This window comes from Elephas maximus, chromosome 24 (genome assembly GCF_024166365.1).
Source record: "Elephas maximus indicus isolate mEleMax1 chromosome 24, mEleMax1 primary haplotype, whole genome shotgun sequence".
NCBI classification, from domain to species: Eukaryota; Metazoa; Chordata; class Mammalia; order Proboscidea; family Elephantidae; genus Elephas; species Elephas maximus.
This window is the reverse complement of record NC_064842.1, coordinates 14,382,627-14,406,764: the sequence shown is the minus strand read 5'-3', so window position 1 is coordinate 14,406,764 and position 24,138 is coordinate 14,382,627. Positions and strand designations below refer to the sequence as shown.

At 49.4% G+C, this 24,138-nt stretch overlaps 1 protein-coding gene across 1 annotated transcript in view; it reads right to left on the bottom strand.

Annotated features, from left to right (window-relative positions):
- Positions 1–764: 764 nt before the first annotated feature.
- The window catches only part of CNIH3 (cornichon family AMPA receptor auxiliary protein 3), a 149,088-nt gene continuing 125,714 nt past the window's right edge, over positions 765–24,138 (bottom strand). The window contains exons 5-7 of the mRNA XM_049867923.1: positions 10,792–10,904; positions 6,797–6,940; positions 765–1,428 (exon numbers count right to left, since the gene is read on the bottom strand). Coding sequence (XP_049723880.1) covers positions 1,401–1,428; positions 6,797–6,940; positions 10,792–10,904 — 285 coding nt within the window. The 3' untranslated portion in view covers positions 765–1,400. The remainder of the gene's footprint in view (positions 1,429–6,796; positions 6,941–10,791; positions 10,905–24,138) is intronic.

Sequence of the window (24,138 nt, the reverse complement as noted above, 5' to 3'; positions counted from 1 at the left end):
CTTCGGCCTCAGAACAGAAATCTACATTTTATTTTCTGTAGGATTTTTAGCAGCAAAATGCCTTTTTTGAAAATCTGCTTTTTCTACTTACCAGTTTACCAACCATCTGGAGACCAATCCAGCCCAAAACGGGGTTTAAATGAGACGGCAGTTAGGTGAGACGCTCAAGTCGTCTCTGCGTTTTAAACATAGCACGCGACGTGTTACACAAACACCATTCATAAACCTGACTCACAGGTTCCCGATGGGAGCGTGGTGCAGGTATAAATAGCCTGCGTGTGTCAAACAGTAGAGAAGAAGGGAGGTGTGGGGAATAAGGTCAAAATCACTGTGCCTGATTTAAACATAATAAAAATCTCAGCCTTCTCATTATTTACAACCCTCTAGCACAACTCCCACCCAAAAAAGAAGAGAATGTCAGATGGAAAGTTCTAAATAAGCTAATCCTCATATTGAATTAAACCACACAAGTGATACGGCACCCGGAAATGAGGTTGTAATTACGTTGTCTCACTTCCTGGCTGCCGGATACCCACAGTACAGAGCAGCCTGCCACCCAGGGAAATTTCTGCCCTTGAAACTGTTTTGAGAGCTTTTGACTGGTGTTGACCAGTTGATTTGCAAGAAATGACTGCGATGGTTTGGGGTGGTAGCAGAAGAACTAACGCCATGAGTGTGTTGCAAACGTCTAAAAATAATCTTTTTTTTCTGTGATCCCCCCGACCCACCCCCCAACCCCCCGTGACTCTGGACATGACCTATTATGAACATGTTGCTCCCAATCCAGCTCATGATGTCACTGAGCCTGGCTAATAAACACACCCGCAGGCTCAGGGCCGGAGCAGCTGAAGGCAAATTCTGCACCCTCCCAGCCACCTCCCACTTGGACTGATGGGCCTGGTCAAGGTTTGGAAGAAACAGGACAAAAGTCTTGAGTAGTCTACAACATTGCTAGGCGTCGGATGGGGGCCCGCAGACTCGCCCCCTGACTCTGGGTCATTCTGTTCCTGAACAGGCATCTTCCGGCCTCTGGGCCTCCACTCTCACGGAACACAGGGTGAATTGCAGGGAGCTGTCTGATGACGTGGATTCAATAAGCAGCAATTCCCACTCAGGAGAGTTTCATCACCTCTCCCCCGCCCCTGGCTCAGAAGGGGCATACAACCTGCGTGTAGGATTTGGAACGCCAAAGACTATGGGACACAGGGCAACAACAGAGGCACAATTAGTTCAGCCCACTGGCCGCGCACCATCTCAGTTTCCGATTCAGTCCAACTGCCTACTGGGTCTCCTTCTCCCTCATCCCCACTCTGGGTCCTGCCTCCATCCACCAGCGAAATTGCATTTCTCAGCCGTGGCTTCTTCCGTCCCAGTCAAGGATGACACCTGTGGTCTTTGAGTTAAGAGCTCACTAAAGTGTAGATCATGCTGGATGCAAAAAGAAGAGAAAAAGAAGGCATTAATGGATGTCCTTGGAGGATTCAGACTGGCCCTCAAATAAGGAACCTTCCAGAAGCCAGGCACTTCGGCTTCTTTCTCACTCCCATTGCTAGGGCCTCTCATCCATTCCATACCCTACTCCCCTACTTCCCACAACATTTGACTGAACATTTGTTAGGAGAGCATATTGTGTCCCCTGGATAAAAGGCGTGATTGCCTTAAGTGCCCATCACTGTTCTCATCAGTATGGTTACTGCGGTTGTTGTTCCTCTTTCCTTCAATTGCAGGGCAGGTCTCTGTGGACTGGGGGGTGGGGAATTGGATTCTCTATTCCACCAGCTGCCTCAGGCTTACAGGATGGTTGTGTCCAGGGACTCCCAGATCGTGCCCGGATAGTACGGCAGCACTGGAGAAATGAGGATTGTCACTATTATGAGCGCTGGTGGAACTAGATGAATTCATAACTGAGTAACTCCCTGGCCCTCCTACATTCAATGGGACCCAGGCATGAAATGCACATTAAGGGACTGTGTTCCAGGGCAGGGCACATCACTACCAAGGGGGAGACATGCACCCCTGGGCTCTTAGAAAGGCCTGCAGGGTGATTCTGCAAGGCCAAGCACTGATCAGCACCAAAATATACCACTCTGTCTATTTGGCAGAAGGAAAAATAGCTGCTTCTTGACATTATAGAGAGAGAAAAGGACAATCTAAAAACCAAAACCAAAGGAAAGACACTGAAGTGCTTTACTTCTAACCCTATCCGACTGAGAAGCAACACGAGATTTGTTGAGCAACTGGAGTTCCACCTTCGAGAGCCTGGTACACCTTGTACTTACATCGCATCGCTGAGTGAGCCTGGGGCTCGAGGGGTCTCCCTCTACACAAGGAAGTCCAGGGCCAGTGGGTGGCTCAAGGTCACACAGCTAATGAGGTCAAGGCAGGGAGCCACATCCTAAGTCCAAAAGCAGTGCTCTTCCCATTGTAATTCCAAGCCTCATGCGATGCCTTTGTTTACTCACTTTCATTTATTCCTTCTTTCAAGTATTTATTGAGCACCTACTGCATGCCAGGCACCTTTCTAGGTGCTGAGAAACAGCGGAGAGTGTGCAGCCACACTCCTTGCCTTGAGGGAGTGAACAGTCAAGCCTTTACAATAAATGACAAGGCTTTGGTGAGCACCCGCTACATGCCAGGCACTGCCCAGGCCTCTGCAGATACAGAGGTGAATAAGACAAATGAGGTCTCTGGGGACAAGGAAGTAGATAAACAAGGTAAGTATGTTGTTGTCCACTGCTGTCAAGTTGGCCTTGACTCACAGCGACCGCACACACAATGGAACAAACTGCCACCTGCTCCTATGCTATCCCGTGATCGGCTGTGGATCCACTATGATCCACAGGGTTTTCACTGGCTGATTTTTAGAAGTAGATCACCAGACCTTTCTTTTTAGTCCATCTTGGTCTGGTAGCTCTGCTGAAACCTGGTCAGCATGATAGCAACACGTGAGCCTCCACCGAGAGACGGGTGGTGGCTGCACGTAAGGTGCATTGGCCAGGAATCAAACCCCAGTCTCCCACATGGATGGCAAGAATTCTACCACTGAGCCACCACTGCCCCCTTCCGGTAAGTATTTAAAAAAAAAAAATCAAACCTTTGCCATTGAGTCAGTTCTGACTCATAGGGACCCTACAGGACAGAGTAGAACTGCCCCATAGGGTTTTCAAGGAGTAGCTGGTATATTCCAACTGCCGACCTTTTGGTTAGCAGCTGAGCTCTTAACCACTATGCCACCAGGGCTCCTACGGTAAGTATAAACCAAAAAAACCAAACCCATTGCTGTTGATTCGATTCCGATTCACAGCAACCCTATAGGACAGAGAACTGCCTCATAAGGTTTCCAAGGAGTGCCTGGTGGATTTGAACTGCCGACCTTTTGGTTAGCAGCTATAGCACTTAACCACTATGCCCCCAGGGCTCCTATGTAAGTATAAAAAAAAATCTTATGAAGGAAATAAACATGAGGAGGGGCAGGTATGATCCAGAAGCTGGGCGGGAGGGTGGTGCTACTTTAGGTAGCTGATGTGAGCCTGTGTACATTCCAGGTTTGAAAAGATCTTTATACTGAGCAGGCAGGCAGTGTTCACACTGAATTAACTCTTAGCTACCACCTAACCCACATAACCTGCAAACATCCCCTGGTCCACAAGGCGAGCTGAGAAGGGGGTGGTGGTGGGTGCCAACACCGCTAGCACAGCATAGTGGGAAGGACACGGGCTCTGGAGACGGATAGACTGCAAATTACTAACTAGGACCTTAACCTCTCCCAGTTCCTCAGGACCCTGTCAGTAACCTCAAGCTGTAAGGCCCCGATACCCCTCTCCAGGGTGCTCAGCTGCCATAACACATACCCCTCCAGCACTGTGCTCAGCTCAGGTGCAGCCCCCAATACGTGTCAGTCCCCTTCTCTTCCAACAAGAGTGGCCAGGGCTGACGGTGCTGTGCCCTGAGGGGCAGGGAGAGCCTGAGGTAGAGAAACGGGGCCTTCGAGGAGGCCTGGAGAGTGCCAAGTGGTCAGGTTCAACAAAGAATGCAGTGTCTTCTGGCCGCCACCCAGGGCCCCAGTGAGGCAGGGGAGCCACTGCTTCTAATTTTGTTTCAGAAACAAAATAATGAATGCATTTAACATAATGGCAGTGCCAAACTGAACTAGTGGACAGAGGACAGAAACATAACCAGTCACAAAATGATCATACCCATCTACCAGCGGCCACAAGCACCACCCCACACCGCCCCTTCCCGCCTCCACAGCCAAGCAAAGAGCCGCTTTGCTTTCTGTCCGTGAAATCATATGCCTTCTTCCCCAAAATGCCTTGGGCTCCAGCAGTTACTGCAATAAAAGTGAAATGAAGAAGCAGGGCCCTGCCCCAGCCTCCCTCAGGACTAAGGTGGATAGAAGACCCCCAGGCTACTGGGGGCAGGATCCAGGGAAAGTTCTGGCCTTGTTCTGTTGGCTTTGTAACACTCTGAGCAGGGGTAGTCTGCAGCCCCACAAGGAAGTGACGTTTAGCACGCTCCAGTTAAGAAACTACTCTCCAAGGCATCAACTCCCTAAGCCCACGAGGGCTTGTCTTATCTCTAGGGCCCTGGTGGCACAGTGGTTAAGAGCTCGGCTACTACCCAAAAAGTCAGCAGTTGAAATCTACCAGCTGCTCCTTGGAAACCCTATGGGGTAGTTCCACTCTGTCCTATAGGGTCATTATGAGTTGGAATCTACTCGACGACAATGAGTTTGGTTAAGTTTTTTATTAGGTTTCCCAGGAGTCCCTGAACAGTGCAAATGTTAACACACTCAACTGCTAACTGAAAGGTTGGAGGTTTGAGTCCACCCAGAGGTGTCTCACAAGAAAGACCTGTCAATCTATTTCTGAAAATTCAGCCCCTGAAATTTCTGTGGAGCACAGTTCTACTCTGACACATAACGGGGTCGCCATGAGTCAGGACCAACTCGACAGCAACTGGTTATAGGTTTCCCAAGACAGAACCAGCCTGAGCAAGCTTTAGAGAGTTAAGAGTTCAGACTTGGAGTCAGAGGGACTTGGATGAACCTGTGGGGCACCTTGGAAATCTCCAGAAGCTTCAAAGGTCCTCAGGTTCCTTGCATGTTAGAGCAGAAAATGTCCCGGCAAGCCATCTGAGGAGGAGAGAGGGGGTTACCCTGAGCCTGGACCAATCCTTGGCTCCAGGAAGAACGTGGTGGGTTGACACTGAATCCCCCGCAAGACTCTGAGTTACTCCAGGGGCAGCTATACCTCCAGGGCCTCTGAGTCTGTGGAGACACCCGGGATGGAGCGGGAGGGGAGGAAGACACAAACAGACCCCTCCAGACCAACAGGTCTTAAGTTAGGGTGTGCATCAGAATTGCCTGAGGACCTCATTTAAAACGTAGACTCCTAGCCCCAGAAATTCCGAATTAGGAGATCTAAGCCCAGGAATCTGCATTTTTAAGCACACCCTCCTCACTCTATGATTCGGATGCAAATGGTCCAAAGACCAAACCAAACCCTTTGCCATCAAGCGGGTTCCATAGCGACTCTATAGAACAGAATAGAACTGCCCCGTAGAGTTTCCAAGAAGCAGCTGGTGGATTCAAACTGCCGAAGTTTTGATTAGCAGCCTGAGCTCTTAACCACTACACCACTAGGGCCCCGATCCAAAGACCACACTTTGATAAAGACTGTTCTAGAGGTTACCTAAGACAGCCAGCAGTTAAGAGTTCAGTCTTTGGAATCAAACTTGAGATGGATTTACAGCTGTGACATTTTAGTACCTGTGACATGGGGCAATTATCTAACCTCTCAATTTCAGTTCCCTCATTTTTAAAAATGTGGGTAATGATAGCATCTATCTCATAAAACTAGCAATACATATAAAGCACTTCTTAGTTCAAAGCCTGGCTCATTTTTAAATGCTGGACAAATGTAGCCACTTCCCAGCCTGCCACAGCCCAACCTAAACCTTGGGTGGCCCTGGAATCTAACACCCCCACCCTCCCCGCCTTATCTGGCTACTGTCAACCATGCCACTTTGGAGACAGCACTGGGATAACTAGACATATTCAGGGCCTTGGCACAGGTAGCAATGGGATAGCAAGGTGACAGGTGAGAGGACCCAGACATGAACCCAAAGAGGAACAGGAAGGAGGAGGAGATGGTAGACAAGGCACTCTATGGGGTATCAAACCACAAGACAGTCTGTTTATAGCTACTGCTTAGCTCAGATGTTCTCAATAAAGAGGTGAAAAGAGGGGAGACTCCTGAAACGGAATTGCAAAATCAGCATGTTTTACCTAATTAGAATGATGTTATGTAATATTGGGAAAATTTTTAGCGTAAGCATTTAATGATCCAACATGGCACTTCGTGAAGAATGACTGCCGCTGAGGGATTCTGCTGTGGCACCCAAGAATGCTCACAAACAGACTAGTGGGCAAGGGACGACCAGGCTTTGAATCGGGGGCCACAGGTAATCTGACGGCTGAGCTGCACAATTGCCAGAGACAGAAAGTCCTCTTGGAAGGAAGGAGTAACCAACAGAGATAATCTCCTAGGAGGCGCTGGGAGACTGTGTTTTCACTAAATGTGCCCATCAGCAGGCAGGACTCCTGTGGGACCGACTACCCCTCTTACTGGTTCACATGGAAGCCCTTCTGTGACCTAGGATCCGATGGCTGGAGTTATACCCAATAGGCCATGACTCCTACCCTCACAGGCCACCTCCCAAAGGCTACCAGGCCAACCTGAAGCCCCTTGAATTTGCCGCAGGCATCAAACCCACCAGAGGGGCAGAAACTCACCAGTAAAGGTAGTAGAAGAAGGAGAGGAGATAGAAGGCCAGCTTGCACCAGGCCTCCTTCTGACAGTAACTCAGGGTGTCTGCATTCATGACCACCGGCGGGTCGTAGGCTAGCTCTGAACTATCTGCTGGGCAATGGAAATACCTGCAGGGAAAGAGGACATGCACCATTGGCAGTGAGGCTCTGAAGGGGCTTCCGAAGTGGTCGGGGCAAGCCCTCCTGATGCAGGACTTTTCTCCAAGAGACCTCCGCTGAGCAGTTTCTGTCGTCTGCTGGGATCACAGTCCAGATGCCACCAAAGGCCAGCTCAGTTGTTACTACTATCTAGCAGGCAATAAGAAACCAATACTCAAATCCAATGGCTCAGGGTGATTAAGACCATGTACAAAGCTGCTCTGATGGAAGGAAAAATGTATCACCTGGTGTTACCTAAGAGGTACCAGGAAGAGCTTCCTTTCCCTCAAGCGGGATGGCGCTCAGCAGCGTGCACAGACTTGGGTATAGGGACAGAGGTGGTGTCGTCAGGTGCCATCGGGTCAGTTCCGAAGAGACAGGGGTGTAGGGGTAAGTACAGGGCTATGTCTTCGCCACCCTGATGCCGCCGTACCTACATTCTACCTCAAAGCTTAAGTTACTTTGGATTAAGTCTCGTCCTCTACCCAAACCCCCTGTTAAAACCCCGAATACTCAGGAATGGATATCATATTCCCACTTGAATGTGAAGCAGTTTACCGGACACTTTTTTTCTTAATAGAAGGACCTAGAATAGCAAAAAGAACATTAGCCTTCTGCAGTGAGAGAGCAATGCCAGAGGGAGACTGGGTAAAGACAAAACAGTGGTAGAAGGGAGGAGGGAGGAGAGAGGCTAACGCTTTGTCTGCTGCAGGATATCGCATAGGCTCAGCATGAGCTGACCAAGGCCACTTGGGGTGGGACACATGGGGTGGGACACCAGGCCAGAGCCTTAACCTTGTGAGCCCAGGCAGGTCTCCAGGTCCTGTGGGGGTGGCTGGACGGGGGGAGCGTGCTGCCCCAGGAGCCCCTCCTCTGGGTGTGGGCAGGACGCTGCCTCAGGGCCCCTGCCACAGTCTCCTCTGGAGCCAAAGAACAACGTGGAGCTGAAATCACTCAGCCTGGCTGCTTTTGAGTCACCGTTGTAAAGGAACCGGGAATTAACAGGCCCAGCGAGGCTCTGTGACAGGCTGTGGTTCTCAGTGGTGAGCAAGGAGCAGGAGAGTCGGCTCTAATCAGGTATTAATCACGCCGGCTTTGAGGAACACCCCTGTAATGTAGCAACTCGTGGAGCTGATATTTCCGTTCCCTCTTTCTTCCTGTTCAGAGGATTGCACTGACATTATCTGTCACTGGCATCACGCTGAGAAGAAATCACAAGCCAGATTCAATATCTGCCAGCTCATTGCCTTCCGGGCTACTCACCTTTCCTCTTCCCGGGAGCAGATTTCAAAATCGATTTGCTTTTTTTTATGGCCTTGTTCCCAGGTGACCTCATTAAGTGGAGGCAGAGGGGCAGGGTAGCCAAGCAGCTCAGTGGAGGGGGCTAGGGCTCTGCCACTAACCAGTCATGGGACCTTCCCTGGATCAGTCATGAACCTCTCTGAGCCTCATCTTTCCTGTCTGTAAAATGGGTATGAAAACTGCCTACCTCAAAGGACTACTGTGAGGACTAAATGAGCTAACCAAAAAAGCCAAACCCGTTGCCATCGAATTAATTCCGACCCCTAGCAACCCTATAGGACAGAGCAGAACTGCGCCATAGGGTTTCCAAGGAGCCGCTGGTGGATTCCAGCTGCTGACCTTTTGGTTAGGAGCCAAGCTCTTACCCACGGTGCCAACAGGGCTCCAAGTGAGCTAATGTATGTAAATAACCTGGCAAAGAACAAGCACTGAATAAACGGCGGCAAACGAAAAGCTAGAGCTGGAGGGGGCTTTACCTTAGTGAGAAACATCACAGGGTGGGACCTGTCAGGGGCAAGGGGGAGGGGCAAAGGAAGGAGACAGAGTGTTGGAAAAGACTGATTTTTAAAAGACCCCTCCCCTCCTCATTTTGTTTTTCTTTCATTTTCTGAGCTCTTACTAATTGTCAGGACCTAAGCTAAATCCTGCCAGGGATTCAAAAAAAGCCTAAGACAAGGTCCCTACTGGCAGGAAGATCCCAATGGCCCCTTTGTGTAAAGGTGTATGCAGTCCAAGGGTAAGGACGCTGGCTGGCTGGTCCTGACTCCCTCGTGGGCATGTGGGAGCTCTGAGAAGCAGTGCACAAAGCAAAGCTTTGTAAATTAACCAGATTTTTGATACCCTGGATTGAGAGCCCACCACCTAAAGCACATTGAGATAAATTCCTTTTTGGGGGGGAAGGGGGGAGAACCCGTCCTCCAGGCAGCATGTGCAGGGCGAGGGCGCGGACTTCGGATTCAGGAAGACTACGGGCTAAACCCTCCTTCTGCCGCTTAGCAGTTGAGCAGCTCTGGGCAATTAACTTCACCTTTGTTAAGTCTCTCCGTCCCCACGTGTAAAACCGGGGAAAAGCAGCCTGACTCAACCTATCTGGATGAGGGAAAGCATAGAAAGTCCCCGAGTGGGGACTCGATACATTTCAACACCCTAATTCTTCTTCTGACTTCTCCCTAAATTCAGATTTGAACAGCTTACATTCACTTAAAGCGGGACTTCGCTGTATAGCCCAAACCATTTTCCTGCCTCCCTAAACCTGTGACTTCTCCTGTCCTTCTGCTCTTGGTCAATGGCACTGTCACCCTCCCAGGCGCCCAGGTAGGAGGCTCCTTCTCCCTCACCTCCTGCACCCAAGTATTGCCACGGCCTGCCCAGTTTCCCTCCACAGTCCCTCTCATTCTCTCCACTCCCCCTTCCACTATCTGGTTCAGCCCTTCATGGTCTCTTTCCAGGACACCCCCACAACCTCCTCAATATCTCACCCCCCAGCCCATCCTTCACACTGCTGCCAGGGTCATCATCCCCAAAGTCAGACCAGGAAATGCTCTTGGTCTCCTAAAAGCTTTGCACAGCTGTCCGTTCCCTGCAGAATAAATTCTAACTTCCCCACCAGGCTGCTTCAGGCTCTCCGTACCCAGTTCCCAACTGTTTTGTCAACCCCATCTCTTCTTACTATGTTCTGAGATTCCCCCCATCCAATGACACTAAGCAACTGCTGTTCCTCAAACACACCATGTGGTTTCTGACCTCTGGGACTTTGTATGTGCTAATACCTCAACCTGGAATGCACCTTCCCAGATTTTCCAATGCCACCCTCTCCAGTCTAATTGCTCCTTTCTCTATGTTCCTACACAGACTCCTTACATACCTGCTAAGGGTATATTTAACTCTGCCACTAGGCTGTACAAACCCTGAGGGCAAGAAGTATATCTTTTATCAGCCTGGAATCTCCCACAATGCCTGGCATGTAGTATGTGTCCCATACGTTTGCTAAATGAAAGAAAGAACGTGACTAAACACAGCCTATATTTTATGTAAAATGACAATGACGAAATGTTTTGGTGGACCAAAACTCTGGGAGCAGGGGGCAAAATGTGGGCAACTGATCTGCACAATTGCCTTCTCCCCTACTTTGGTGTTTCCCAGCCCTGCCTCCTCTATCCATATGGTGACTATATTTTGCAAAGCCCAAATCACACGATCTGACACATGGTCTTAGCAAGGAATAGAATACTTGAAATCAGAACTGTCCCAGAAAATCCAGTCCATCTGGTATCTGCTTCGAACGCTGACCTACAAGGGCTGGGGCTGTGGTTAAGGGGAGCTTGCGAGAGGGGGCCTTCCCTATTGGACTTCTTGCTGCCTGAGAACAGCTCAGAAAGGGAGCTTTGGAGAGAGGTCCCCCAAAGGGTAGGAAGGAAAGGAAGGCACCAGGTGGCCAGTCTGTTTAGGGGACATCATCTCTGGAGGGCAGACTGCCTATGGAGAAAAGGGAAGGACAGATCAGCCCCTAGCAGACTTACCTCCAGAAGTGATAGAAAAGGAGAGGAACGTTCAGCCCCAGGGTGAGCCACTCCTGTGCGCACAGGAACATGATGCAGAAGAGGCTGTGGATGGAATATTCTGGCAGCACCAGCTGAAGAGGGAGCAGAGACACAGGCCTGGGTTAGAGGGAGGAAAAGCCGCTCCTGCTTCTATGGCAGCTGACTTCTGCCTGGACGCCGCCTCCCATGTGCTGGTGGCGTGAGCCCTCCCTGCAGCAGCACAGAGTCGCTGCCCCAGGACTGGGGTCCATTTCTTTAAGTCCTCCCCTTTCTAGTACCAGCCAACCAGTTGCTGTCAAGTCAATGCCAACTCATGGCAACCCCATGTGTATCAGAGTAGAACTGTACTTCATAGGGTTTCCAATGACTCAGTTTTTGGAAGGAGATCTCCAGGCCTTTCTTCCAAGGTACCTCTGGGTGGACTTGAACCTCCAACCTTTCAGTTAGCAGCTGAGTGTTAACCGTTTGCACCCCCCAGGGATCCCCTGGTGTCCCTGTTTTATACCTAATCCCTAATGGACACAGGTCCTCAGCACCCTATTTACCAGAGCACTGTATTTGCTTCTGGGGCTCACCCAGGGATGGCCACTGGGAGACTAGAGAGCTGGGCTGGCCTCTGTGGTGCCTGACCCGAGGCAGGCGCACTAGGAGAAACACTGATGGGGTTTCCAGTGATTCTGTAACGGGCCGGCACTTGTTTACGCAGCCCCTGTGTATCTTCCCTTCACAAACCTAAAGTGAACGTGTGTGTTTATTTCAAATATAGCAGGGTTGGGAGAAAATTGAGAAACAACACTTTGCTTGATGGTGGGTGGAATGAGAGAAACCCAAGAGAAAGATCACGTGGTGGTGATAAAGAGGGAAAGTGTAGCCTCAGGGGGAAGAGGGAAGAAACCAGCCCAGAGCAACAGGGCCAGAGGTGGAGGGTGGCCAGCAGGACCACTAAGCTCCCCACTCCCCAGCCCCATCCAGCCACAGGGGCCTTAATGAGTAAAAGGAGTTTAAAATAACTGTTGACCACACCCTCTTCCCCCAGGGTGTTTACATTTGAACAGAAATCTATGTTGTAAGCTAAAGAGTAACTGAAAGGAGACATTCAGTCCCTTGGCCAGGAGTAAGGGGGGGTCTCAGCTAGAGACAGAAACGTACCATCCTACCTATACATACATACACACATATATACGTCAACATACATACAACACCTATATACAAACACATATACCTATATATGTATACATATATACATGTTGTTGTTGTTTTCAGCTGCAGAGTCGGCCCCGACTCATGGCAACCCCTGTGCACAACAGAGCTAAACGCTGCCCTTGCCAATTGGTTATGGACTGGACTGTTGTGATCTGATCTGTTGTGGGTTTTCCCTGGCTGATTTTTAGAAGTAGATGACCAGGCCTTTCTTCCTAGCCCATCTTAGTCTGGAGGCTCTGCTGAAACCTGTTCAGCATCATAGCAACACACAAGCCTCCAGTGACAGATGGGTGGTGGCTGTGTGTGAGGTGCAGTGGCCAGGAATCAAACCCAGGTCTCCCTGTTGGAATGTGAGAATTCTACCACTGAACCACCAATGCCTTATCTACCTACCTACCTACCTATCTATCTAATCTATCATCTGTCTATCATCTGTCTATCTATCTATCTAATCTATCATCTGTCTATCATCTATCTATCTAATCTATCATCTATCATCTATCTAATCTATCATCTATCTATCTATCTAATCTATCATCTGTCTATCATCTATCTATCTAATCTATCATCTGTCTATCATCTATCTATCTAATCTATCATCTATCATCTATCTATCTATCTATCATCTGTCTATCTTTCTATCCTCTATGCATTGTTCAGACCAGCATTAATGCCTTGGTCCTCCCAAGCAGAATCTTTCTAACCGTCTGTCATGGATTGAATTGTGTCCCACCAAAATGTGTGTCAACTTGGCCAGGACACAATTCCAAGTACTGTGTGGTTGTTCACAATTTTGTGATCTGATGTATTTATCCTTCGTGTTGTAAATCCTAACCTCTATGATGTTAATGAGGGCAGGATTAGAGGCAGTTATGTTAATGCAGCAGGACTCAATCTACAGGATTAGATTGCACCTTGAGTCAATCTCTTTTGAGATATAAAAGAGAGAAGCGAGCAGAGGAGAGAAGGACCTCATTACCACCAAGCAAGAAGAGTAAGGAGCAGAGAACATCCTTTGGACTTGGGGTCTCTGCACTGAGAAGCTCCTAGACCAGGGGAAGATTGATGACAAGGACCTTCCCCCAGAGCCGACAGACAGAGAAAGCCTTTCCCTGGAGGTGATACCCTGAATTCGGACTTCTAGTGTCCTCAACTATGAGAAAATAAACTTCTGTTTGTTAAAGCCATCCACTTGTGGTATTTCTGTTATAGCAGCACTAAATAAGACACCATCCTCTAAAGCCCATCTCAAATTCACTTCCTAGTGCACGCTCTGCCCCTCACACCCTCTCCCTGGTCACTAGCTGTACCTCTGAGCTTCACAGCATGCTTTCTGACCCTCTCCTTGGGAATGTCCCATAGTCCACCCATTATCCTCACGGAGCCCTGGTGGCAAAGTGGTTAAGAGCTATAGCGTGCTACAGCTGGTAACCAAAAAGGCTGGCAGTTCGAATCCACCAGCCACTCCTTGGAAACCCTGTCGGGTAGTTCTGCTCTGTCCTACAGAGTCACTATGAGTCGGAATCGACTGGACAGCAACGGGTTTGGTTTGGGGTTTTACCCTTCTCATGCCTCCCAATGCACAAGGATATATTCCATTATTCCGTGAGCCATCTTGGCCAAGGTCTATTCTTTCCTCATCGCCATTTACAAAGTGCTTTCTTTGCACAGTGCTGGCACTTAGCAGATACTCAACAAATATTTAGTAAAATGAATTGAACTGACCAAGCTCATACGTTAGCAGCATGGCTGGCTGCCATCAGGACTGCCGCCTGTGGCCATGAACCAAGATTTCTCTGGGAAGAAAGCAAAGGGCTTCCAGCTGACACATTTGGATTCGTAACACAACTTCGGTCTCATTCATCTCTTTTGAGTCAGAGCAGCTAGCCGCCCCAGACGGCAGATACAGACGGTGACACACATACACACACGGTAAAACGAAATGCACCCACAGGCACACGTATAAGAAATGCATGTTGTAACTAAGCGGCATCTCCTGTATTCCTAAAGTCTAATGAGGACGAAGTGTACTAACCCACACTTTGAATTCTCAGACAGGAACCCTGGAATCTGAGTTAAAGAGCCATCACTCTAGTGGAGGTGACGCTCCGTGGGTGGACCAGGCACAGCCAGCCCCTATGAGCCAGCCAGCACGTGGTGGGAGAGATATGTCCCTATCACTTTCCTGAGAGACCCAGGAGTTACCCACCCTACTTGCACCCAGTCAAGGCACCACCCCGCCTCCTTCGGTCCAAGGAGAAAGGCCACATTCTCAGAGCTGGGCCTGCCAGGAGGCTCTGCTATTCACACCCATACCTTCTTTAATCATGGGTTTCAGCCACGTATGCTGAGCCAATTAACATGTTTAAAGAAGCCACCCTGGGCCTGAATCATCCATTACAGCACCAGCCCCATCTCCAGCGCCAGTGACAAATCTCTGACTGATGACAGTTTGGATTTCAGATTCCACCATTAATCACCGCTGCCTCTTCCCTCTTCAGGGCTTGATTTATAGTGGAAGCTGCAGCCTTCCAAGCAGGGAGGATTTGTCACTGTCACCGTGTGGAGGAAAACTGCTTAATGGGGGCCAGCTGGTCCCAGAGGTCCCCAGCCTCTCGGGGGATGGGGAAAAGGCTGAAGAGTTCATCCTGCTCTCTGTGGGGGGCTTCTCCCGGTTGCCTCTTAATACGTGGAATGCTGAACAGGATCCCTGAAAGCCTGTGAGGCTCCTCTGGCTAATCCAGGCAGACCTTTGGGAGTACGAGTGCCCTTTACAGACACACACTGGTTCTTACCTACTTGCCCAGGTTTTCTCTGTCACATGATATTCGAGGTGCAGAGAGCCTTCTCCTCCTGAGCCAAATGAAAGCCACCAAGGCCATTTTCATAAAGCCACTACAGTGGCCATTGCCATTGCTCCCCAGGTACCTCCAGCACCCCGCCTTCTGGGACATGGTGAGACGGCATTCCTCAGCTCCCTCATAGGCTAGGCGCAGAAATGATGGGAAGAGAAGGCTGTTCATTCCCTACGGAACTTAATGTTGTTGTTAGTTGCCATTGGTTTGGCTCCTAACGAAACGTTGCCTGGTTCTGCACCATTTTTACGATTGTTGGTATGCTCAACTCCACTGTTGCCGCCACTTAGTATTTTGAATGCCTTGCAACCCAGGGGGCTCATCTTCCAGCACTATATTGGGCAATATTCTATTATGATCCACAGAGTTTTCATTAGCTAATTTTCAGAAGTAGATCACCAGCCCTTTCTTCCTAGTCTGTCTTAGTCTGGAAGCCTCACTGAAACCTGTCCACCATGGGTGACCCTGCTGGCATTTGAAATACCGGTGGCATAGCTTCCGGCATCACAGCAACATGCAAGCCACCACAGTACAACAGACTGGCAATAGCTGGTGCAGAACTCTCCAGAGTCTCCTTTTCCCTGTGACATAGTGAAGAGCATTTAGGGTAGTGGGTACTCCATCAGCCTGAAACTATGAGTGAGGAGCGAAGCCTTCAGGTAACCCAGGATGGACACGCAACACACGCAAGAAAGAAACTTGTTTTACGCTTCTGAGATTTGGGAGTTGTTTCTTACTAAAAGATCCCTGAGTTGTGCAAATGGTTTGCACTTGGCTACTAACCTAAATGTTGGTGGTTTGAACCCACCCAGAGGTGCCATGGAAGACAGACCTGGTGATCTGCTTCCATAAAGATTATAGCCAAGAAAACCCTATGGAGCAGTTCTACTCTGTCACGCATGGAGTCGACATGAATTGAAGCCACAACGATGGGTTTGGTTTTGTTTTTTACTTGTTATATGGAGCCAGCGAGCTCCAGAATGAGTAATGAATGGGCAAAGTTGTGTTTATACTTCTCTGTCCTTTCCTGACCATCCATCCCCACCTTTCTTTAACAAGCCACTGAGGACTGGCAGGACATCGCTCCCTGTTCCTGGACACGCTCAGGCAGGGGCTGAGTGATCACTAGGCAGGCATAATGCTTACCCATTCATGTGGGCAGTTGGAGTCAATGTTCTCACTCGGAGGCTGCCTACCTGCTATAGAAAGACTGCCCTGGTTCTACCAGGTAAAACGTGGGAACACTGAGTAAACCACTGACCATATTATCCCCATGACCCTGAGTTACTCCTGTAGCTTTGGAAAATACTGTTTTTTTTTTTCAGAAGAGAAGCTGTCGAATCCTGCCAATCTCGTTCTTTCATTCTACAAATGGAGAAACTCTCCCATGCAAGCCACAGTCCACCAAATCCCCATGCCCTATTATGCCCTGTTTTATATAGATGTGGGCCCTGGGTGGCGCAAACAGTTTGCACTTGACTACTAACCTAAAGGTGGGTAGTTGGAACCTACCCAGTGGTGCCATGGAAGAAAGGCCTGGCAATCTGCCTCCATAAAGACTACAGCCCAGACATAATAAAATCTATTAAGAAAACATTCTGCACTTTGGAGAGTGGTGTCTGGGGTCTTAAACGCTAGCAAGAGGCCATCTAAGATGCATCAATTGGTCTCAACCCACCTGGAGCAAAGGAGAATGAAGAACACCAAAGACGCAAGGTAATTATGAGCCCAAGAGACAGGAAGGGCCACATGAACCAGAGACTACATCAGCCCGAGACCAGAAGAACTAGATGGTGCCCGGCCACAACCAATGACTGCCCTGACGGAACACAATAGAGAACCCCTGAGGGAGCAGGAGAGCAGTGGGATGCAGACCCCAAATTCTCGTAAAAACACCAGACTTAATGGTCTGACTGAGACTGGAAGGACCTCGGAGGTCATGGTCCCCAGATCTTCTGTTAGCCCAGGACAGGAACCATTCCCAAAGCCAACTCTTCAGACAGGGATTGGACTGGACTATGGGATAGAAAATGATATGGGTGAAGAGTGAGCTTCTTGTCTCAAGCAGACACATAAAACTATGTGGGCATCTCCTGTCTGGAGGGGAGATGAGAGGGCAGAGGGGGTCAGAAGCTGGCTGAATGGACACAAAAATAGAGAGTGGAGGGAAGGAGTGTGCTGTCTCATTAGGCAAACAGCAACTAGGAGTATATAGCAAGGTGTATATAAATTTTTGTATGAGAGACTGACTTGATTTGTCAACTTTCACTTAAAGCACAATAACAATTTTTTAAAAAGATTACAGCCAAGAAAACCCTATGGAGCACAGTTCTACTCTATAACACGGGCTATCACCATGAGTCGGATTTGACTCGATGGCGACAGGTTTTTGTTTGTTTGTTTTAATTACCATTCTCAAATAGATGATTTGTCACTATTACTCTGAAAGTCAGTGAAATGGTCCAGAACCAAACCCTGTTTCCTGTTTCTCAATCCAGTCTCCCCTGACTTTCCTCTGATTAAACAGAGCTGCCAGCTTCCCCCAGGTGAGAAGAAAAACCGAGGACTGTTTAATAGCCTGCCTCTCACACCATCAAGCCCTCCAGTCATTGCTGCTGTTTTCAACAACAATAATCCAGTCCCTGTGCATCTGTCCCAGGGGCCAATGAGTGTGAACCGAAAGAAAAGGGTAACGTCTCTTTCATTTGCTTCCCCAGCCCATTCTAACCTGGCTCTAAACCATAGGTCCCTTCTGCAATGAGCAGGGCGCTGGCAGCAATCTCCTGAGTGTGGGGCATGAAGACGAGATCATTCTCCATCTGTTTCCATTGAGGAATCATGCACCCCAGCAGCCCCTGGTCAACTCACGTCAGGGCCAGGGGACAGCAGGAAGGAGAGGGAAAGGGTGGCAGCTCGGGAAACCGGGAGTTCGCTAAGCAGCGAGTCTACGAGAAAAGCACCTCTAAGCACTGCCTGGAAACCTCATTCTGGGTCACTCTGCTCTAAGGAGGCCACTTTAATTACTCTGGGCGAAGCTCTCCTTGGGAATGCTGCCTGAGGCAGTCAGACAAGAGCTGGCGCCAGCCTCTCCAGCCTTGCGTCCCCAGAGACTTGGCTCCCCTGCAGGCCTCTGATGCCCTCCTGTGGGAGACTGGCACCCCCAACCTCAGATGGCACGATAAAGCAGGACACCCAAACAGTTCAAACCTGAGATTGGGTTGACTTGAACAGTTACTGTCAAGTCGACGCCAACTCATGGCGCTCCCATGAGTGTCAGAGCAGAGCTGTGCTCCGTGGGGTTTTCAATGGCTGGTTTTTGGAAAATAGATTGCCAGGACTTTCTTCCAAGGCACGTCTGGATGCAGTCAAACCTCAAACCTTTCAGTTAGCAGCCGAGCACATTAACCGTTTGCATTGTCCAGGACTTTGGGTTGACTTGAGGAGTGCCTGTTTGATGGTATCTGCATATTAAAATTTTAACCTGGAATTGCAATGTTTATCAAATATGTTTTAAGTGGTTAGCAGATGAGCCTGGTGCGTAAACAACTTAGCACAGACTTACCTAGTTTAGAATTAGATTCACCCCAGGGGTCTGTTACTGTGCACCGGGAACATGGAGGACAATAAGGTGGGAAAGGTGAGAGAAAGGGCTCCCCTGCCTGAGTGACCCAGGGCCTGAGGACAGAAGAATGTACCTTTTGGTCTGGGGCGTCCGGTGGTCAGTGAGGGCAGGAGGGAATCAGGGAGGGACAGCAAGGGACGTACAGAGTGCAGTTTCCAGTCCCAGAGAAGCTTCAGCTCCAGGCCTCCCACTTCCCAAACCCATGGGGTCCTCCAGTTTCTTTTGCCTACCCTCCCTGACCATATTTAAATAATAGATGTTTCTAAGCCCTGGGGGTGCAGTGTTTAAAGCGCTTGGCTGCCAACCAAAAGATCAGTGGTTCTAACACACAGGCTGCTCCGCAGGAAAAAGACGCGGTAGACTCCTTCCGTAAAGATTTCAGACGTGGAAACCCTGTGGGGCAGTTCTACTGTGTCCTGTAGGGTCCCTATGAGTCTGAATCGACTCGACGGCAGTGGGTTTGGTTTTGGGTCGGGTGGATGTTTCTAGAAGTCCCTGGGTGGTGCAAAGGGTTAACATGTTCTGCTGCTAACTGAAAGGTTGGCAGTTCGAGTCCACCCAGAAGCACCTCGGAAGAATGGCCTGATGATCTCCCCAAAATCAGCCACCACGAACCCTATGGAGCGCAGTTCCATTCTGATACACATGAGGTCACCACCAGTTGGAGACAGTGCTTTTTGTTTTCGTTTTGTACGTGTATGTGTGTAAGTTTCTGCTGCTTTCTTGCACCCACTTGGACTCATTTCCACCTGTACAGGGGAGAAGGCAGCACAGAAAGAAAAAAGCCCAGGAAGAGAACGAGGAGGGCAAAACAAGCGCCCACAGCTGCCTATCGCTCCTGGCTACCTCACGTGAACGACCCAGTTCCCAGCACGGTCCAGAGTGGGAGCTGTTGGGAGCTGGCTGGGCACTGACAAGTCCAGGCTACGGCACCTGGCCACACACACACTGGACACTGCTGGCCAAGCCTCCCAACCCTGCCTTCTGGGCTGCTCTGGACTCTGCCCCTCCCCTGCCCAGAGTTCTGGGAGCTGCCTGGCCCTTCCCGTCCCAACTGCTCCTGGGGCACCAGCTTCCGGCTGGACTTAATGCTGATTGGCTCTGGCTCCTCCAGTCCCACTGATGTGCCCCTGGGGCCCTCACCACCAGCTCTGCCAGGCACTGGCGACATCTGCCAACCGGCCTGCTTAAATTTCAGACTTCCCAGGCTGCCCACCAAGTTTTCCCTGCTCTCATCAAAGAGGAAGAGTGTGTGTGCACAACACCATGAGGGAGACGCTCCCTCGCATCTGAATTCACAGGGGACCAGCCTGGTTTCTGCAGGAGGAGGAGACCAGAAGAGGTGACACAGAACGGGCTTAGCTCACGCTCTACCGCCCTGCCCCACCTGGCCTCCTCTAACCCATTTCTCTAAGCAGCATGACTATCTAGCAGTGGTTGTCAAACTTTAAGGTACTTCAGAATCACCAGGAGGGCTTGCTGAAACACAGACTGTGGGCCCCACCCCCAGAGTTTCTGATTCAGTAGGTCTCAGTGGGGCCTAAGATTCTGCATTTCTAACAAGTTCCCAGGGGAACCCCCAAGAACCTTGCTTCTCAGGTGTGATCTCTACACAGCCTCATCAGCACCACCAGGGGTCTTTTTAGTGCTGCTAAATTTTGGTCCCTTACCCAGTAACCAAGGACCTCTGGTGGTACAGTGGTTAAACCACTCAGCTAACAACCAGAAGATTGATGGTTCGAACCCCCGAGCTGTTCCTCAGTAGAACGGTATGGCAGTCTACTTCTGTGAAGATTTACAGCCTTAGAAACCCTATGGGGCTGCTCTACTCTGTCCTATAGGTCACTAGGAGTCGGAACCGACGCCACGGCAGTGGGTGGGGTAATACCCTGTGACCAGGTGCTGTTGAGTTGATTCTGACTCACGGAGACTCCGTGTCTGTCAGAGTACAACTGTGCTCCATAGGGTTTTCAATGGCTGAGTTTTCAGAAGTAGGTCGCCAGGCCTTTCTTCCGAGGTGCCTCTGGGTGGAGACAAAGTCACTGCCATTTGTACCCAGGAGCTCCTGCCCCAGGCCTACATTAGAATCTGCATTTTAACAAGGTTCCCAAGGTGATTTATATGCACTGGTTCCCAAAATAGGGTCCACTAACCACCTACATCAGAATCACCTTGGGCACCTGTTAAAATGCAGATTTCTGGGTTCCACCCCAGACTACTGAGATAGAATCTCTGGGCAAGGAATCTGCATTATTTCAGAAGCATCCCAGGTGATCTTATTAAACTTAAGCTTGAGATTCACAGACCAAAGATTTGAAACAAGAGGCAGCAGCTTCCTTCCTGACGGCCCTGGGTGCTCCTCCTAATCCTTGCGCAGGCAGCGGGCCTTCTCCTGTGTAGTTACAGTCCTGTGTACACGGAGTCTTGCACACCCTCCACATGGAGTCTGGGGCAGGCAGTGTTTGCAGTTAAGAGCAGTCATTATCTGGCTCCCTCATCTCCCAGCCACTACCAGTGCCACGTGGGGGAACACGCGTGGTGCTCCTGGGCCCCCGTGGCCAGCAGTTTCTAATCTGGGGTGCTTATTTTTACATTTGCCAGGGATGGAGGTAGTTCTCCAGCACCTTCCACCTCCAGAATCCTACAGCCTCCTATCCTGCCTGTCCTCTGAGGCCACCTCTCCCCTCCACCCCCACGTGCCCCTTCTACCTGTCTCTGGCCTTTCTGGTATCTCAACAGCTACTTTCTAGACCTGGGAGCTGACTGGTTCTCTTTAGGACCAAACCCTTGGGTTTCAGGCCATCCCTGCCCACACCTTCCAGCCTGCCTTTTATCTTGGCTTTCCTGCATGGGCAAGACACACTTGAATTTATAAAGCCTCCCTGCCAGTTTCCTCACACGTTTGTTAAATTACTGAACTACCTAAGAGCCCACGGGGGAGGAAGTGAGAAAAAAAAGCACTCTCTCAAATAATGCCACATTTTTAAAGGGACAAAATTCTCCTACAACTTGCTAGCAATTCAGAGACATCATCCGTTACCACTTGCAGCTACCCACTCCTTTTCTTCTTTTCTTTAAGCCAGGAAGGATGGGAGTAGGAATCGTGTTCAGAATACAGGGAGTGATTAGGCAAAAGGATCAGATTTGTTTGAGAAGAGAGGCACTAAGGGAAAAGAATGTTCCAGAATGGGGAGGGCAGAGGGGTGATGAAGTTAACAAGCCTTGGTGCAGTGCTGAAGAGACCCACTATGCACTCATTCAGTAAGTATTTATTATAAGCACTTATTAGGTGGTGAATGCAAGGCAGTCTGGCTGGGGGAACTGCAAAGTAAATGATTGCATGTACCCGAGATTCTGTGCAGAACAAAAATGGGGCCCAATATGCTAGGCAGAGGTATCACAGAAGCAACACGCTATGGGAGGAAAGGAGAGGAAATGAGGGTGGGTTCCTTGGAGGAGTCTCCTTTAGGTTGTATTGTTGCTGTTGTTAGGTGCCGTCAAGTTGATTCTAACTCACAGTGACCCTCTAGGACAGAGTAGAACCTCCCCCTAGAGCTTCCTAGGCTGTAATCTTCATGGGAGCAGACTGCCACTGGTGGGTTCGAACTGCCGACCTTGGGTTGGCAGCCGAGCGCTTAGCCACTGCGGCTGCATTAGGGCCCTTTGAGCTATGTTAGGGAAGACACGACATCCAGGCAAACAGCACTCCCCAGGAACACTCAGATTCATCTTTCGTTGAAATGTTTGAGATAGCCCCTTATTTTCTCTATGCCCTGGAAAGAAAATCCCTGTTTCATGGTGTGGGCCGTCACAAATCTCACAGACATGACACTGGGACTGGAAATCCTTTATCCAAACTTCTTCCTACACCTGGGAGCTTTCCAGAGAACACCAGGTTTCGTCGTTGAGTCACCTTCTAAGCACGGCAACCCCACATGTGTCAGAGCAGAACTGCGCCCCACAGGGTTTTCAATGGCTGATTTTTTGGAAGTAGATTGCCAGGCCTTGCTTCCGAGGTGCCTCTGGGTGGACTTGAACCTCCAAACTACCACTTAGCAGATGAATGTGCTAACCATTTGCATCATTCAGGGACTCCTTCCAGGGAATGGTCATGATGATTTTACCTGGCCAGGGAAGACCACAGTGACAGGAAGGAGGCCAAGGGCAGGAACAAGTCATCTTCTGCCATTATTTTTGTCCACAGCCTGGACAGAAAGCTTTGCACACAGTGAATGCCAATTAGTCTTGACACTGGACTACCCTTCTAAGTTCACTGGTGAATTTAGGCACGGCTGCTGGTCCTGCCCTCCCCTGGCTGCCCCGTCCACCGTGCCCTCCAGGCACTGGGAGTGAAGGGAAGGAAACCCACCTGGGAAAAAGGATTGGTTCTAAATCCCAGGGCCACACCTTCCTGTCTGCCCTCCCTGGGTGCTGTTTGCATGGGAGGCCTGTGTAAGCTTTTATGCAACAAGACCTCGCTGCGTTCAGAGAAGGACGTTTACCCCATTGCACCTAGCCTCCGCCTGGGTCTCCAGCAGCACCCTTACCTTCCAAAGGAGAGCCTTTACCAGGATAAAAACAGATGACTGTCTTACTTAACAGTGGTGTTAATTACCTGTTACATTCAGCAGGTTGGAGAAATTTTGCTCCAAACAAGCTAAAGAGGGGAGGGGGGTTGCGTGAGCCAGCGAGTATGGCATTTGGGAAAAGACCACAAACTGCCACCACCACCATCGCTGAATGTTCCTTGAGTGTCCACTGGCACAGGCACAGGGCAGTGGACAGGTGGCCACAGTCATGAACCAGAGCCTGACGGGCAAAAACAGGACAAGAGCATGCCCTTACCGACCCCAGGTGGAGGGTGTCGTCTGAATGCCAGTATATGAATATGTGTTTGTTGAAAGTCTGGCTGACATTACTGTTATCTGAATTGTGCCAAGGTTCGCCAGCAGTTTGATTCAACAAATAAATCAACATTTTCAAGAAAAGATGAAATGATTTTGTAACACTGGCTTCCAGGAAGGATTTGAGTGGCAGTGTCTTAGTGGAAATACTGCTAGCTGAAGGAACAAGAGACTTGAGCTCTAGCCCTGACTTTTAAGAAGTTACAGAACCTTGGGCAAGGTGCTTAATCTCAATGGGCAGTTTCTTCATCCATAAAGTGGGAATGACAGTAGTATCTATACTTCATAGGATTATTATTACTTTTAAAGGAATTAATATGTTAAAGATCTTAAAACAGTATCTAGCACATAGTAACTCTCCATAAGTAATAACTATTATCTGTAAAAAGAGGCATTTGACCTACATGATTCATATAATCATTTTCAGCTCATCTATTTTTTTTATTGCATGTACTTTATATATAAAAAAAAAAAAACAGCAATTAAACTCCCCTGAAAATTAAAACAATATATCTCTTCTTTCCCTCTCAAGTCTACTTCCAGTGCTCGCAAAATTTTAAGCTCCTCTCCCTCCACGAATTTGTCTCCGAAATGTCGTGTTCTGGGGCAGCTCACCGCTTTGTGGGTCAACAGTAACTACTCCTGAGGAATAAAGCCACCCGTGCTCTGGAAGCCTGATCTTCTTGTCTGTCTTGAGTCACCATGGTACATGTGTCTGCGTCTGTGCCATTGCTATGTCTGT